Source organism: Osmerus mordax, chromosome 14 (genome assembly GCF_038355195.1).
Source record: "Osmerus mordax isolate fOsmMor3 chromosome 14, fOsmMor3.pri, whole genome shotgun sequence".
Lineage (NCBI taxonomy): Eukaryota > Metazoa > Chordata > Actinopteri > Osmeriformes > Osmeridae > Osmerus > Osmerus mordax.
This window is the reverse complement of record NC_090063.1, coordinates 912,536-928,878: the sequence shown is the minus strand read 5'-3', so window position 1 is coordinate 928,878 and position 16,343 is coordinate 912,536. Positions and strand designations below refer to the sequence as shown.

The window sequence follows — 16,343 nt, the reverse complement described above, 5'->3', positions numbered from 1 at the left end:
GATATTTCCCTATTCATCATATTTAGTCCGTATATGTAAAGGGAACAAAACTGATTCTAAATGATCAGGCTCAATGATCAATGATGTCAGGCTAGTTGTTTTAGAGAGGCCACCTACTTGATTTAACAAATGCAACTTTTGTTTTATACAGTGCGCTACTGCTCTTGTATAACCCGCCATCCACACTTGGAACTGGAGTCCCAATGTTAGTCGGCTAATAGCCTACATAAAACCACAATAAACATTTTTAACCATATGATATTATCCACTGTATATTATACAATGCCTGTTTTGTCATTCTGAAAATTGTTAAATTGAGTAGGCTAAGCATGTAACATCAAGTAATCCTATATAATTTCCAAACTAAATACTCTTGGCTCATTTTGGCAATAGCCTTCTTGCAATGTGTCCTGCCAATTAATGAAGAACATTACATGTTTTGTCAGTATAACTGGATCAAATTAGATTCCATTGAATGTTTATGACGTCCCTGTGTTTAAACTTTTGACTGGGGACAATAACACGATCAGTCAGCTGACAATAAAATGTTGATCCTTTCGTGCTATTATGGACCAACTGCAGTCTAACCCGCAAAGTGCGTGACATGACATCCTTTAGCCAATCAATTATATTTTGCTGAATGATTGAATTAATAGACAACAAATGTAATAATAAATAATCACTAACTAACAACACGGAAATAAATGACAGATTGACGAAGGCAAGTTAATTTTCTGACCTTGCCTTTTAGCTCCGTGCAAGAAGCAATGATTACGTGTCTGTAACAATGTCTAAAGACTGTTTGAAGACTCAACAGTCATTAGAACCCTAACGGCGCTGTAAGTAGGGGAAAAACCTACCCCTTGCTCCTCGGCTTGAGGCAAAGGCCCCAGTGGATGTTGGTGGTATTGCATTTCTGATTAGGTACCCGGCTCGTCCGGTCGGTTTTATTTTATTAACTCAAGTCAACATGTACAAAACTATCTCCACCCAATATTTTTTTCTTCTATTCTCGAACCTGGCTCATACTACTAGCTTTTTCATAGAAGATTTTTGCCAAGTTTGAAACCAATCCGTTATGGGTAAACTAGTACCCTATTTATTTGTTTATTTTAAGAAAAGTTGCCTTCAACTCAAATTTAAGAACAAGAGATTATCAAAAGATTACACTTTGACACTGTCACTGTGGTCATTGCCGTGGTTACTTGAAAGCAGGGTCTGAGGAGCTTACAATTGTGAGGGCATGACCAAGAAAGCACACGAGAACTGAGTAGGGTGCAAAATATTCAGGGGTTTATTACTTACATTTGAACAGATGGAACACATGGACAAAGTAAATAAAACCGAGTAGTGAAGATACAACAATACACGAGAACCAACCAATGCCTCATACGCACAGAGGTCTTCCTTCTAGGTTGGTTCTTCCTTTCTCCCCTCTGCTTGCTCCTCTTACAGTTATATAAGCCTGGGCTGCCACCTAGGTTGTCTATGTAGTCAACATATTGACTGAGGCTTAGGGGGGCAATAAATAATAAATAGAAAGTGCATTTCCTCCAGAAAATGCGTTGGAATGCTGAAACATGAATTATTTGTTTTTAAATTACTGAAAATAGGCTACAGAAATTAGAAAATACCCGCAAGCTGAAGGCTGAAATGAATTTCAAAAATGTGAGTCACACAAAAGAGATGGTGATATTGAAAAAAGTTGAATAGATATAAAAAAGCAGATAAAAAAAAAAAAAATGTTTATTGTTTTGTCAACATTTTAAACTTTAAATGGTGGCTCTAGCTGAAAGATTGCGGAAGAAGGATTTGGAAGTTGAAGAAGTTTTAAGAAGTTTGAGAGGATTTGAAAAAAAACTCAATTGGAAAACCATGTTAAAAATATTATGAATATTGATTTATATTAATTCAAACATGAGGGTGGGTAAAGAGGTAGAAATCTGAAAAGTGATAGCAGTCATAGCCTGAAACTGCAGAATTTTTGGATAGCTTAACAGTTTTAATAGCTGAAGATTTGAAGGCGCTGAAAGGTGTCAAGGAAGAAATAGAAGAATATGAAGAAGTTGAATAAATATGAATATTACAAAAAATACAAATATTACAAAAAATACAAATATTACAAAAAATACAAATGGTAAAAGATTGTGTAGTGCAGTGCAAAAAGCAGTGTGTTATCTTCGGGTCCTTCTGACCCATCAGTCATTGTGACCCACCGTCGTATTGCGACAACTTTACCGCATACTAAAACAAAGTGAAGCATTTTCTTTTAACCGCAGTCTGAGGAGTTTAGCTCTACCGTGGATAGTTAGAGATGAAGAGCGAATGTTAACTGCGCTGCTGCATGCATCGAACACATGACATTCCAGTAACTTCATTCCATGTTGTGTTCCAATGCATCTTCATATTTGTTGTATGTCCTCCCTTCGACGAAGTATACTTTTTTTACACGCGTTACAAGTGGCTTTGTCGTGTGAAGTACAACCAAACTTTAGAACACTTCTGCCTAGTTGCCATGGTTGCTGCAATCTGAATAAACTATAAAATTTTGCGCATGCGCAACGGCACAGAGAACCGTTAGCAGAATCGTTAAAGAATTTGGCTGACGATTCCAAGGAATCGGTTCACTGGGAACCGGTTCTAAACAAGAACTGGTTCTCGATACCCATCCCTACATACTCATACATCAAGAAAAGTGCCAATGGGTGTTGATTAGGGGTGCAACATATCAACAAGCCCACGGTTCTGTTCGGTTTTATGGGTCTCTGTTTCGGTTCGGCTTGTTTAGCACATTAGGGGTAAGAAAAAAAACATTACCATTTCAGTGTTCTCTCTGTATTTTCTGTATATCCGGCGTAAATGCCCCATCATATTAGATGTATTACCGTTAGCACAGGGCTGCCAACTTTAAAGATCCTGTAAAGTGGAATTAAAAACGAGTTTCAAGTTCACCACACCACAGAATAATGTGTACCCATACAAATTCGAATGAAAAAAAAACAAGTATGTTAAATTAGGCTTTGAAATCGTACGAAAATCAGCAGTCTTCTCTGTTCGAGACTGGGGGGGCGTGTCGCCTGAAGGAGCTGAAGCTCGGCCCCCTCGCTGGAAGGGTCCGCCTCTCGTAAGTAAGCTACTTACGACCCAGATAATGGACGCTACGTCAAGCCAAACAAAACAGTATAGAATTAGAATTTATTTGTTCAATGAGTGAAACATACAGATGCATATAAATGAAATGTTCCCCTGAGCTGTAACACAGGAGTAAAAATTGACACCAGAGACAGCAGACAGTGAGCTCTCCAACTACTTCTAGCACATTAGCTACCATTTCACCAAAATACCGTCATTCTACACCGAGTAGCCTAATATCAAGTTAGCGGTTTGCACTAACTCATAGAAGAGATACCTCTGGAAATTCATCTAGTATAATTATAACAAGCACACAGAACTGAGTGATGAACTGCTGGCGGCAGTGGATGGTCCAGGTGCGACCGGAGGATGAACGGAGCGATGCGTTCATTGTTCCGCTCGGTACGGCTCCGCGTTGCAAGAGAAGCCCTGTGTTGGTGAACCCCGTCTCTCTGGTCCATGTTAAAGCTGTCCGCCGTGAAATGGTCAGTGCAGAGGCGACTGTTGGAGTTTATCCGAAGCTTTCCATGAGCGTGGCTCTTCACAATCTATCCACCTATTTTTCCTTTCATTATCAATAGGGAACTTAAATGGCGTTGCAGCGCAGCTGGAGTTCTTGCATCAGGGAAGATGCAGTTGCGGGTGGTGGGAGACATCCTGAAGCTAGCTAGCTAGCTGATATAAGCTACAATAACAGTACAGCATGAGGAGCCATTCAGTGATCTGACGTAGATAGGTCTAAATGACTTAGATAGGTAGTTTTTTGGCTCCCGCCCATTAAAACCTGTATCTGAAAACGGAAGAAAAACTGTTCTTCGGTCTAACGCCACATTTCAGTGCAACAAAGTTTTAGCGCTTTGCACATGCTTTCAGGAACTCATTTCACACGTATATAATGTACTTAGAAGCAAAACATGGAATTTACTTTACAGGATCTTTAAAAAAAAAAAACCTTGGAGTGAGATTTGGTGGGGCGAACCCAAATCGTGATTGGTGCAGCATCACAGGACAGCCAGGTGGATGGACAGGAAGGGACCAGGAACTTTCTTGCGGTCCATCAAAGGAAAGGGGAGGTGTGAAGGGGGGACAGAGAGAAGTGAGCAGGAATTGGATAATGCAGAGAAGCATCTAACAGTTAAAATAACAGTAAGGGTGAGGTCTTCACCAGTCAAGTATGAACTAGTGCATCAGTTTAGTAGACAAAAAGGGGTATTTGATGTAGCCCTAGACACCAAGACAGTGCCAGCCCTCCAAAATTGGAACATTAAATCTGTTCCACGGAAGAGAAACTAAATAAGTGCCCTGTCCTCCGTCGTTTCAAGTTCAGGTTTAAGTAATTTGTAAATTCAAGTTATACGATACCTATGCAGACATAACAATGCTTTATTTGAATTTAAAGTTATATGATACATATACATAAACACACACTTCAGGTTTGCATTATTTGTAAGTGTTAAACTAAACACACAAGCACACACACAAACTAAAGCTGCCATAAAAACTGTCCCTTTAAGACAGGCTGACTGCTCTTTCACACGCTTTGGAGTGAGAATTTTTATGTGGCACTTTGCCAGCGGTGGAGTAACACAGCTCTTCTTCCATAATTGTAGCAGCGCTACTTAGGGAATACTTTTTGTAAAGGAAGATTACCCAAACCTGTGGAACTTGGAATAAACTTTTGTACATCTCTTTTTACACCTAGTCCTGGGAAAGTATTTTCTTTGCTAACTGTTTCAAGTACCACCTGAACAACAATCACCAATCACACCAGTTATAGGGTGTGGTTGCTGTCAGCGTGTTGGGTTTCTATCTCTACCCCCCACCACTTTATGTATTTCCTGACATACTTATTATATTATTATTTTCTGTGATCCAATTCTTAGACCAATGAGAACATGGAGCTGACTAGTGCCATCCAATCGGAGCAGCATGTAAAAAAGGAGCTGGCGAGAAAAATGGGACAGCTGCAAGTGGACCTGCATAACTTCAAGGAGCAGGTGGGTGGGTGCACACACACTTTCTCACTCATGCACACATCTAATTGGTTAAGGGGTTACTGGGCATGAATAATAAATGTATGGTCAGCATCGTCATCCATCTTTTGCCTAAGCGAAGCCAGATAGGATACCTATTTGATCCAAGATGGTGCTGCGAATGGCAGCCTTGATGCGCGCCGTTTTGTCTAGTAACTCAGTGTTCTTCCAAGATTCCCTGAGTTCTCTGACCAGGGACGAACTCCTCAACATCATGGAAACAACTACGGATTTAATTCCCGCTTTTCTGCTTCCTATAGCAGAATTAGCGGACATTATAGTCAAAGCTCGGCTTTGTCCTCGGAGCGAAGCGTCGTAGGAGAGGTAAACGGGCTGGTGCAACTTCGCCAGTGTGGGGTTTGTACAGCGTTACTGTGGATATTTCTTTACAACGTGCGTTCGCTGAACAACAAATTGGAAAAACTTCAACTGCTTGTGTGGAAAAACTTTAATTCATCTTCCATTTTGTGCTTCACGAAGACATGGCTGAGTGAACTGATCCCGGACTCTGCGTTACAACTAGCAGGGTTTAAACTTGAGAGTGGATCGTGACTCAGTGCTTTCCAGCAAATCGAAAGGGGGTGGCATTTGTTTTTACAGCAACAGTGGCTGGTGTGAAGATCTGACAGTGATTCTGCAGCACTGTTCTCCTGATCTGGAATAATTTCTTATAAATTGCAAACCTTTATACTTACATGCCTCCGAGTCCGCAGGCCAGCGTCAAGGAGGCACCAACGTGTGCTCGCCGACCAGATACCGAGTGTGGAGCGAGCATATCCGGATTCCTTTGTTATTGTACTAGGCGACTTTAACAAAGGAAATCTCACCCAAATACAGACAATGTATTAATTAAATGCCCAACCAGAGAAGGGAACACTTTTGATCACTGCCACACTACAGTCAGTAGAGCCTACCATGCCGTCCCCCAAGCAGCACTGGGGGACACTGACCACGCCTGGTCCACCTGATTCCTGCATATAGGCAGAAACTAAAGCTCTGTAAACCTGCTGTGAGGACCTCAAAACAGTGAGGCTATGGAAGATCTGCTTGGACTGTACTGACTGGGATATGTTTACAACTGTTACCAATAGTCTAGATGAGTTCACAGAGGCTGTAAGGTCATACATCAGCTTCTGTGAGGACTGCAGTATACCAACACTCACCAGGTTGAGTTACAACAACGACAAACCCTGGTTCACAGCAAAACTCAGAAGGCTGGAGAGGTTGGACAAGGAGGAAGTGTTTAGGAGTGGGGATAGAGGCAGATTCAAGGAGTCGAAGAACAGGTTTAGCAAGGCGGTGAGAGGCTAAACGACTGTACTCAGAGAGGCTAAAACACCAGTTCTCGGTTAACGACTATGCTTCTCTTTGGAGAGGGCTCAGGCAGATCACCAACTACAAGCCCAGAGCCCCCCACACCATTAACGACTCTCGCCTGGCCAACAACCTAAACGAGTTCCACTGTCGATTTGAAAGACAATTGGACTGTCCTGAACAACACCTACCCACCCTAGATGCCTCCACCCCCCCCCCCCCCACCCCCATCACCATAGAGATGACTCTCCCTTCAGGAAAGAGAAGTTAACACACTGTTCAAGAGGCAGAATCCCCGCAAAGCAGCTGGGCAGGACTCTACAGCCACTCTCACCAGCTGTCTCTGGTGTTCACCAACATCTTCAACACTTCCCTGGAGACATGCCATGTGCCAGTCTGTCTCAAGTTCTCCACCATCATCCCTGTGCCCAAAAAGCCAAGGCCAACAGGACTTGATGACTACAGACCCGTCACCCTGACCTCTATGGTAATGAAGTCTTTTGAGCGCCTGGTGCTGGCACACCTCAAAGCTATCACAGACCCTCTCCTGAACCCCCGGCAGTTTGCCTACAGAGCCAACAATTCTGTAAATGAGGCAGTTAACATGGCCCTCCACTTCACTCTCCAGCACCTGGACTCCCCATCTTATGCCAGGATCCTGTTTGTGGATTTCAGCTCTGCCTTCAACACCATCAGCCCCGCTCTGCTTCAGGACAAGTTCTCCAAGCTGTATGTGCCTGACTCCACCTGGAAGTGAATCATTGACAAGCAGTGCGTTAAGGTATGTTAAGACAGCTGCAACTCCAGTCATCAGTCCGTCAAACTCCTGAAGTTTGAACTCAACGCTCTTAAGACAGTGGAGATGGTTGTGGACTTCACAGCTCCACTCACCCCCATCACCCTTCCTTCTGTCCTTCCGCTTCCTGGGCACTATCTTCTCCCAGGACCTCAAGTGGGAACTGAACATCAGCTCCTTTACCAAGAAAGCACAACAGAGGATGTACTTCCTACGGCAGCTGAAGAAATTCAACCTGCCAAAGACAGTGATGGTGCACTTCTTCACAGCCATCGTTGATTCCATCCTCACCTCCTCAATCACCATTTGGTACGCTGCTGCCACTGCCAAGGACAAGAGCAGACTGCAGCGTATCATCCGCACTGCTGAGAAGGTGATCGGCTGCAATCTGCCTACCCTCAAGAACCTGCACACCTCGAGGACCCTGAGGCGAGCGAGGAAGATTGTGGCCGACTCCTCCCACCCTGGACACACTCCGTTCCAGCCACTCCCCTCCGGCAAAAGGCTGCGGTCCATCAGGACCAAAACCTCATGCCACAAGAACAGTTTCTTTCCATCCACTGCTGGCGTCTTCAACAAAGCCAAGGACTCAAACTGACTTTAACACTTTATCTGCACAAGCCACCATGCCATATTGTTGCCCTATTTTTATATTTATAGCAATTTTATACTTATTATTGTGTTATTATATTGGGTGTGCTTTGCCTTCGGCAAGGGCACAACCTTTGTTCTCTCACATATATATTATTATTTTTATTTCTTTTTGCCCCCCTAAAACTCAGTCAATTTTTGGCCTACATAGACAACCTAGGTGTCAAAAGTTTCGTCTTGGTAGCGATTGAGTTGCTTCTATTGGGATTTACGTTCCGTTGCATGGTTTAAGTGGAAATTAAGTTTTTGTGGCGAAAAGTGAAGCTAACGGTGGCTAACTTGCTAGCCACAGTCAATGACGCTACTTACGTCACTAACGTCACGAAAACTCGCGTGACTACCTCTAGCAGAACATTAGTTTAGCAGCTCGTTAACTTCTGGGAGATAGCTAAGCTAACTGCTTTACTGCAAGGCAGCTGCAGAAACGCCACAAGCAAAGAGGCCAGGGTGATAACTATTTACTAATTTTACTTTGTGATATGACACACAATTGTGACGTGAAATGTACAATATAAGCTGATTTTATTAAGGAAGTACATCTACTTTCGGAAACAGTAGTCTACTATGTCACTGAAGTATTAGCATCATGACATTAGCCTGTGTTGCCCGGGCAGCACATACTACAGTGGTCTATGAAGCATCTGTTTTCAATCGTTAAAATAAACATTCCTCACAAATACATTTTCGTTGTAGGATTTATTATGACATTACATTACAAGTAAACGATTTGTGGGTGAAATTATCATTACCTGTGGTTTCAAACCAGTGTTGCTCACTGCAAGGCTGTAGCCTACGCGAGACACTACAAAAACATCTACACAGCTGTAGGAAGTCAAACGGCGACAGAACATGTTCGGCACTCCCCTTACTTAAATCAAAAGTCTATCTAACTACTAACCTTAACTTCATTGCCACAGCCTAAACTTTGTCAATCTGTTCATGAAAATAATTAATTTCAGGCTAAACCGTACAACGGAACGTTAAATCAAATTCAACCAACGCAATCGCTACCAAGACGAACACAGCAGTAGTCTACTGTACTGTGCAATTTACCGGGGCAGCTTCTCCACACAGGGCTATATCGCACTTGGCGTTGTTACTGACAATGATCGCTACCAGTGAGCTTTTTATGAAAGCGATTTTCCACTAAATAAATGTCAAGCTTATTTACGTTTTTGGGGGCATATTTTCAGTTAGCAGATGGTACTGTTTGAATCGCGATTCCATCTTCTACTGCCGGTAACGTCGTAGAATAATCTTCAAAGGGGGTTCTTTATTCATGAATGAATGCAATATGAGTAGGCTAAATGCCTTAAAATATCACGAGAAGGAAAAAACTTAAAAGGACGTTTAAGTCATAGAGATTAGGTCAATTTTTACACCGGTCTGCCAAATTTATTCGTTTTGATTCAACGATGAGGCTGCCTCTTGAAGGGGAAATGAGAAGACATCTATTTCATTCTACACTTCACTCGTGTTTTCAGTTGTAAATGAGCAGCAAAAAAATTCTTTTAAATCTATGTAATCTTTATAAATAACAAGTATGCATTTTTATATAAAATATACAGAAATATCAGTTGTAAAAATGTCATCCAAAAACGGACCCCTGTGCAACCGACGCAAGCAAGCACACCCTACAATTTCCCCAGAAATTGTACCCTCTCTAGTTCTACATATTTTACATATTGTTTAGCCCTTTAGTATTAGTTATACCGTGTACACTACTTTATTTAAAATCCGGTAATGTTTAATGTATGTACCTTCCTGCCACAGTAAATTCCTTGTTTGTGTGAACTTTCATGGCGAATAAAACAAATTCTGATTCTAATGGGAGATTTCCTACTGTGTTAGATTTACTGCTTCAAATTGAAAACGGAGGCAATATTTCAAGTAAAGACAAGTTTCTTAACATTTGTCAATGCTGTCAATTAAAAGTCCAAACTTTTTAGTCACAATGCATTTGTTTTGTAGGAGTAACAAGTTATTTAAGGAAAAAATTACATGACCCGGCTTTTGCGTTTATGACGGGCTGCTACTGAGTGTAGTAGTACTGGATAGCCGTGATTTCTGTGAAGCTTGCTAAATAAATATAAGCTAGCTACACTATGTACACTTAAGATAGTGATGCACCGAATCCAGATTTTGGGGGTTCGGCCGAATACCGAATCCTACCCCCATCCTCGGTCCATTAACACAGTAAATACATTAAAGAAGTAAACAACGTCCACAGCAGTGTATTTATTAATATATTTTTTAAATATCAAAATAAAATTAAGAACATAGGCAACATTATGCCAGGAAGACAGGTAGGAAAAACTATTTTGACAATTACCATATGCCTATCACAAGATCAAATCAATATCCCAAATATTAGCCTTTTAGATTTCTTGAATTTCTTTCGGATGTTTCATACACAAATGTTTTAACAGCGGAGATGTTGTGTATTGTTTAGGGTCATTGCCACCACGAGACAAATTGTCATTGCAAATTGACATGTAGCTCGACTTGAAATTGAATCGCCTTCTTTTGACTGAAAGTACTGACAAACAACACTTTTTCTGCTCAAGAGTTCCATTTTCACTTTCTCTCAGCCTACTGCATTGAACGGTCCACCTACGTAAACACTTTCCCATAATCAACGGCGGCGTTGACCAGCGTAGTGCAAGCGCAGGGTTCGGTGGGAAAAAATTCTAAGGTTTGAGCGAAACCGAACCCCGTAAAAATGCCCAATATTCGTCCGAATCCGAAACCGAATCCTGGATTCGGTGCATCCCTACTTATAGATAAATATCTCTAACTTGTTTGGCCAATGGTCGAATGTGTAAGAAATTAAAACCGTTTTAGTTATGGAGAGGAGTAAGCTAGCTTTTTTTGGGGGGGTCTGGGAGATTCCGGTTTTCCACTAATCACAAGAATGGTCATAACTTCTAAACAAAAGATAGAATTTCTAATATGTGCTGTTCTACATTGCCCACATAGAGCATATGAAATATACATATTTGTTTTCCTCTATAATGTAAGAAAAGTGGTTGAAAATGAAGTTGTCTGATGAATGGCGGACGGAGAACATTTGTGTAAAACATTGTTGCGTGAAAGTTTCTTGATAAAAGATAATTCGCCTTAAATAACCATACATATATTTATATTATTAGAATGCCCAATTTCATGTATGATTACATATGAAGATTCATGTAAATATGAATATGATCATATTCTAGCACCAAATGACATTTTCAGGGTTTTTTTCAGGCAGGCCTCACCTCAAGTTTTCCTTCTAGTGATATTTTAGCAGACACTCTTATCCAGAGCGACTTACAGTAAGTACAGGGACATTCTCCCCGAGGCAAGTGGGGTGAAGTGCCTTGCCCAAGGACACAACTTAATTTTTCATGGCCGGGAATCGAACCAGGATTATTCGGATTACTCCCTTAGAACTTAGAACAAAGGGTATTCTAGATGTTCAATCGATCAATATCGCCGTCTCTCTGATTGGCCAGCACTACTCAGTAACAGTTTAACTCCACACCAAGTGTCCCACAGTTCCTTGATGTCACAGCTCCTTCTCTAAATGAGGATAGTAAAGATGTCTTTAATGAAATACAAACAGAACACAGGACACAATCTTCACAATCTTCTTGGCCAAAAGGTCAGCTTCCTTTAGGCCACGGGATAACGGATTAATTCAATCAAATAAGTAACGCGTTGTTACTCGTTACCTAACAAAAGTAGTCTGACTACAATGTCACGCATTACACCCAACACTGCTTATTGCTAATGGGGAACAAAAACGTCTCAAGAACCCATAAAGTCTGCAGCATGGATTTTCTTCTACAGGGCAGCCCCTAGAACACAAATGTGAAACGTTGTGAAATTTGAGACATTGAATCTACACTCCACTATTAACTACCACACCAAAATGTGGTACAATATGTGGCGCTACAGGCCATGCCCCACTTTGTCAATTTTCAAAGTGATGCAATTTCCAGTCTATAAGTCCCCAAATTCTTAAACGTTGTACATATGCCTTATTTATCATGAGGAACAGAAAAGGCTCAAGAACCCATATAATGTCTGCCATCTAGAATGTGTCTGTACAAGGCTTTCTGGGGAGGGTGGGCTGACTTAACAGTAGAAGGGTGTTAAGGTCTTTGCACACTTTTGTGTCCCAAATGTTCACACGTTAAAAAATAAAAACCACCTCACGTTATGTCAATGACGCTTACACACTGTCTTAAACTTTCGTCTGTCAAAAAAAAGTTCGGCTCAGGTTCGATTTTCTGCGTTTTTCGCATCCATTGCCAGCATTTTGAGTTTTTTCTACAAATCAGCCACCAATTTTTTTCCCATGACGATTACTAAAAAACGCATAAATTTTTTTCACACTCAGTGTGCAAAGACCTTTAGAAGGGTACTTCGACCCCAATGAAGATTTTCTTTCTTCGCACTTGATCATATTCCAGGACCCTGCTCTCTTGACATTTCCTATGCATGCGTTTTATCACCCAGTATTTAAACATTCTAAATCACACCGAAGAAAGCTAATTTAAGGCTATTTTGCTCATGTTTTGGTGTAATTGTGCATTCTGCCATTTCCAATCTGCCAATATGTTTTGTAAAACAGATAAACATCACTAATAAATGCATTTAGCACATTCACACGAGTGAAACAAATCATATTATATGACTTTGATAGTTTGCAACTATTTTGCAAATGGTAGGCTAAACCATTTATGAATATAAGGTAGGCCTGATAAAAGGAGATGGCGGCATGGGCCTGTTATGATCATTGGATTCAAAAAGTGTAACCGGCTTATTATTTATAATAATTAGAGGGACGGACAGACTACAGGGCTCTGACTCCTGTGTGTTTATACTTTTGAGTGGGGACAACAACGTGTTCAGTCAGCCGACTATAACATTTTCATAACGTCCGGCTGCACATTTGTAGACCAACTGCAGTCTAACCCGCAATGTGTTTGACATCCTTTAGCCAATACATTTACCTGCATGAGTCCTAATTAAATAATCAGACTAACAACACGATGGCTCTGCGTTTCTGGTGTTAAACCTCTTCTCCCTTCCCCAAGTTGGATCACAAGTCCAAGGAGTCGCAGGCACTGCAGGAACAGAGGGATCAGCTGTTGGCCTATCTTCAACAGTACTCTGCAGGCTACCAGAACCTGGCCTCTGAGAGGGAGGAGCTGCACAAACACTACTTGCAGCACAGCCAGCTAATGGACCGGCTGCAGCACAATGAGGCCAAGGGACGTGTCCAGCTGGAGATTAACCAGAAGCGGCTGGAACAGACCCTGGTGAGAAAGATGTACTGTAATCGAATAATATGATGTGTATTATTTAGTCTTAGATTAATTCATGTTTAACCATATACTACCTCATAGTATTCTGTTATAAAGGTTTGTTAATGTTGATAAGGGCATTGTGCCATCACTTGTGAAATATGGGTCCTAAGATAAAACAAACTAGTTGATCAATGCAGGGGAATTATTTAGCCAACAGATGTCACCTCCAGTGATGGGAAGTAACGCGAAACGTTCCCGCAAGCAGGCTGCGTTACTGCGTTACTAAACCGTGATTTTGTTTGTGTGAGTGTCTCATGACAGTGCGTGTGTAGATCAACAAGAGATAACATGGCAGGGACGTGCACAGACATTTGGAGGGGCTATTGCTCTAACATAAGTATTTTTTTTTTACTATTCACAGGGCATTTGTCATTATATCCATTACTTCAAAAATTCACGTTAAAGTGGAAGGGTTTTCCCTCTCGAGCTTCACTCGCAGTGCACCAGCGTGAGAAGACAATGTCATGTGACTGGGGGCAGAGGGCAACGCTGATGTTATAGTGGCAAAATAAATTTACACAGAACTGGATGATATCGCAATTTGATTTAACTTTACTAATGATGGGCTTATCGTATTGATGCAGCCACAAAAAAATAACTAAAAAAGTATTTAGGCTCTTTCTCCTGAGGGGCAGATCAGCCAATCAGGGCAAACGGCCTGTTGCCCGGGCAACAATAGCCCTTACCTGTGCATGTCCCTGTATAGAGTCCGGGAGAGAGCAGGACCATGCAGCGTTTAATGCTTGGAAAAAAGAGCACAAACGGGTTTATTTACATTAATTTTCTTTTATATAATTTTCTATAATGCTGCACACCATATACAGTATGTATACATGCACATTAAAATGTTTCCGTTGCTCTTCTTCTACACTTCTATTAGTTACACTAGCTTAGCTATAGAATCTTCAATTTTCAGCCAAGGTCAAATCATATATGACAGTGTCAAACATCGGCCATTCTGTTAAACAATTAAAATGCAAAGTTTAATAATGGATTAAAAATCGATATGCTCAGTTTAATAATGGGTTAACACGACAATGCAAACGTTTGCTGTTAACACACACCCTCCGATAATTAACGTGAAGTGATCAATAATGGGGGACGAATGCCGGAGCTAAAATGTATGCTTCAAACGACGGGACAGAAGATAACTTGATTGACTATACACAATAAAGGCAAATTGCTTCACACAGTGACAAGTGGTTGTGATAACTTTTGAGGAGTTTAGCTCTACCGTGGATAGTTAGAGATGAAGCGCGAATGTTAGCTGCGCTGCTGCATGCATCGAACACATGACATTTCAGTAACTTCATTCCATGTTGTGTTCCAATGCATCTTCATATTTGTTGTATTTCCTCCCTTCGACGAAGTATACTTTTTTTACACGCGTTACAAGTGGCTTTGTCGTGTGAAGTACAACCAAACTTTAGAACGCTTCTGCCTAGTTGCCATGGTTGCTACAGTCTGAATCAACTATAAAAGTTTGCGCATGCGCAACGGCACAGAGAACCGTTAGCAGAATCGTTAAAGAATTTGGCTGACGATTCCAAGGAATCGGTTCACTGGGAACCGGTTCTTGTTTAGAACCGGTTCCCAGTTAACCGATACCCATCCCTAATTTTATATGATGGAATATTCAGAAAGAATAGAATTAGGCTGAAAGGCCGGACTTTTATAGCGTATTCAGGTTGTGCATCATGTTTTTGAAAAGTAACTAAGTAAAGTTATTATTAAAGTAACTAATTACTTTTGAAAATAAATAGTTAGTAAAGGAACTGGATAGTAATCAGTAACTAGTTACTATTTCCAAGTAACTTGACCAACACTGGTCACCTGGTGACCTTAACGGAGAACAGTGGAGATTGAGGAGACATGTTTAATCTAAGAAGGAAAACAGATGTGAAGTTAGAAGATGGTGATATCACATATGTGATTGTTTAAATGCAGGTCCCACTGCGTAATATCGCATATGTGGTTCCAACATTCCAATTGAATATTTTCCGATGGACAAAAACTATGCGACAAAAGCTTTAGTGTGGCTTCAAAATGAACTAATGAGAAGGCTAACAAGTAACACTAGCATGATAGTAGCATTGCTACGAGTATTCTGCTAGGTAACTTAGCCCGGAAGCTAACTAAAGCTATCTAGCTACTGTTTCGGAAAAATAACTTGCGCTGTGGGGGCCGTCGGAAATATTTAGAACTCACGCATCTAAAGGTTAAACTGATGCTGTTGTTTCAGTCAGGCAGATACAAATCTACAGTGTCATATGTTTTCACATGTTCCTTGCGCAAAACTGTCAATGTAATAATGGCCCTGTCATTGTCAACCAGTGCAAATACCACACATGAAAGTGTTAACCCAATAATATTAATTTGGGGAGGCAGTGACCATTTACAGGAAAACATGGACGTTACTCAGGTGGGACAAGACGATCGCTCGCATGTGCAAAATTTCCACTAAGTTGTGATCTATTAATGAAAACCGGAGCAGAAAGTGCGTTTTATGAATCTGAATATTTTTGTGTGCATGCACTTGTCTTGTTTGTACTTTGGGGGGGTTTGCTTTAAAGAGTGTGTCCAGCGAGGAGGACCTTATAAAACTGCGAACAGACTGTTTGTAAGCACACTGTCAAATTTGCCAATTGAATTATTTGAACACTACCGTATTTTTGGGAAAATAAGCCGCATTTTCATTAAACAGCACCCCACCAGAATGGAAGCTTTGTGTTTGTAAATCTGAGTATAAACCGCACTGGAATATATACCGCACATGATACGGGAACAATGATACCAAGCAATGCACAAGTATAGGCGATCTTACAGCATGCCGTTTTGTAACACACTTCAAACGAAATTAAGTGCGTAATGTATGTTTTCTATTGCCCTAGAATTAACTAATATTTACCTTTTAGATGCGTGAGTTCTAAATATTTCCAACGGACCCCAAAGCGCAAGTTATTTTTACGAAACGCTAGCTAGCCTTAGTTAGCTTCCGGGCTAAGTTAGCTCGCATAATACTCGTAGCAATGCTACTACCATGCTAGTGTTACTTGT

At 41.0% G+C, this 16,343-nt stretch overlaps 1 protein-coding gene across 4 annotated transcripts in view; it reads left to right on the top strand.

Moving 5' to 3' along the window:
• Nucleotides 1-16,343, top strand: part of golga2 (golgin A2) — a 119,511-nt gene that overhangs the window by 62,012 nt on the left and 41,156 nt on the right. For all 4 annotated transcript variants that reach the window (XM_067249818.1, XM_067249819.1, XM_067249817.1 and 1 more), the window contains 2 exons: nucleotides 5,016-5,129; nucleotides 13,014-13,238. In XM_067249818.1, coding sequence (XP_067105919.1) covers nucleotides 5,016-5,129; nucleotides 13,014-13,238 — 339 coding nt within the window. The remainder of the gene's footprint in view (nucleotides 1-5,015; nucleotides 5,130-13,013; nucleotides 13,239-16,343) is intronic.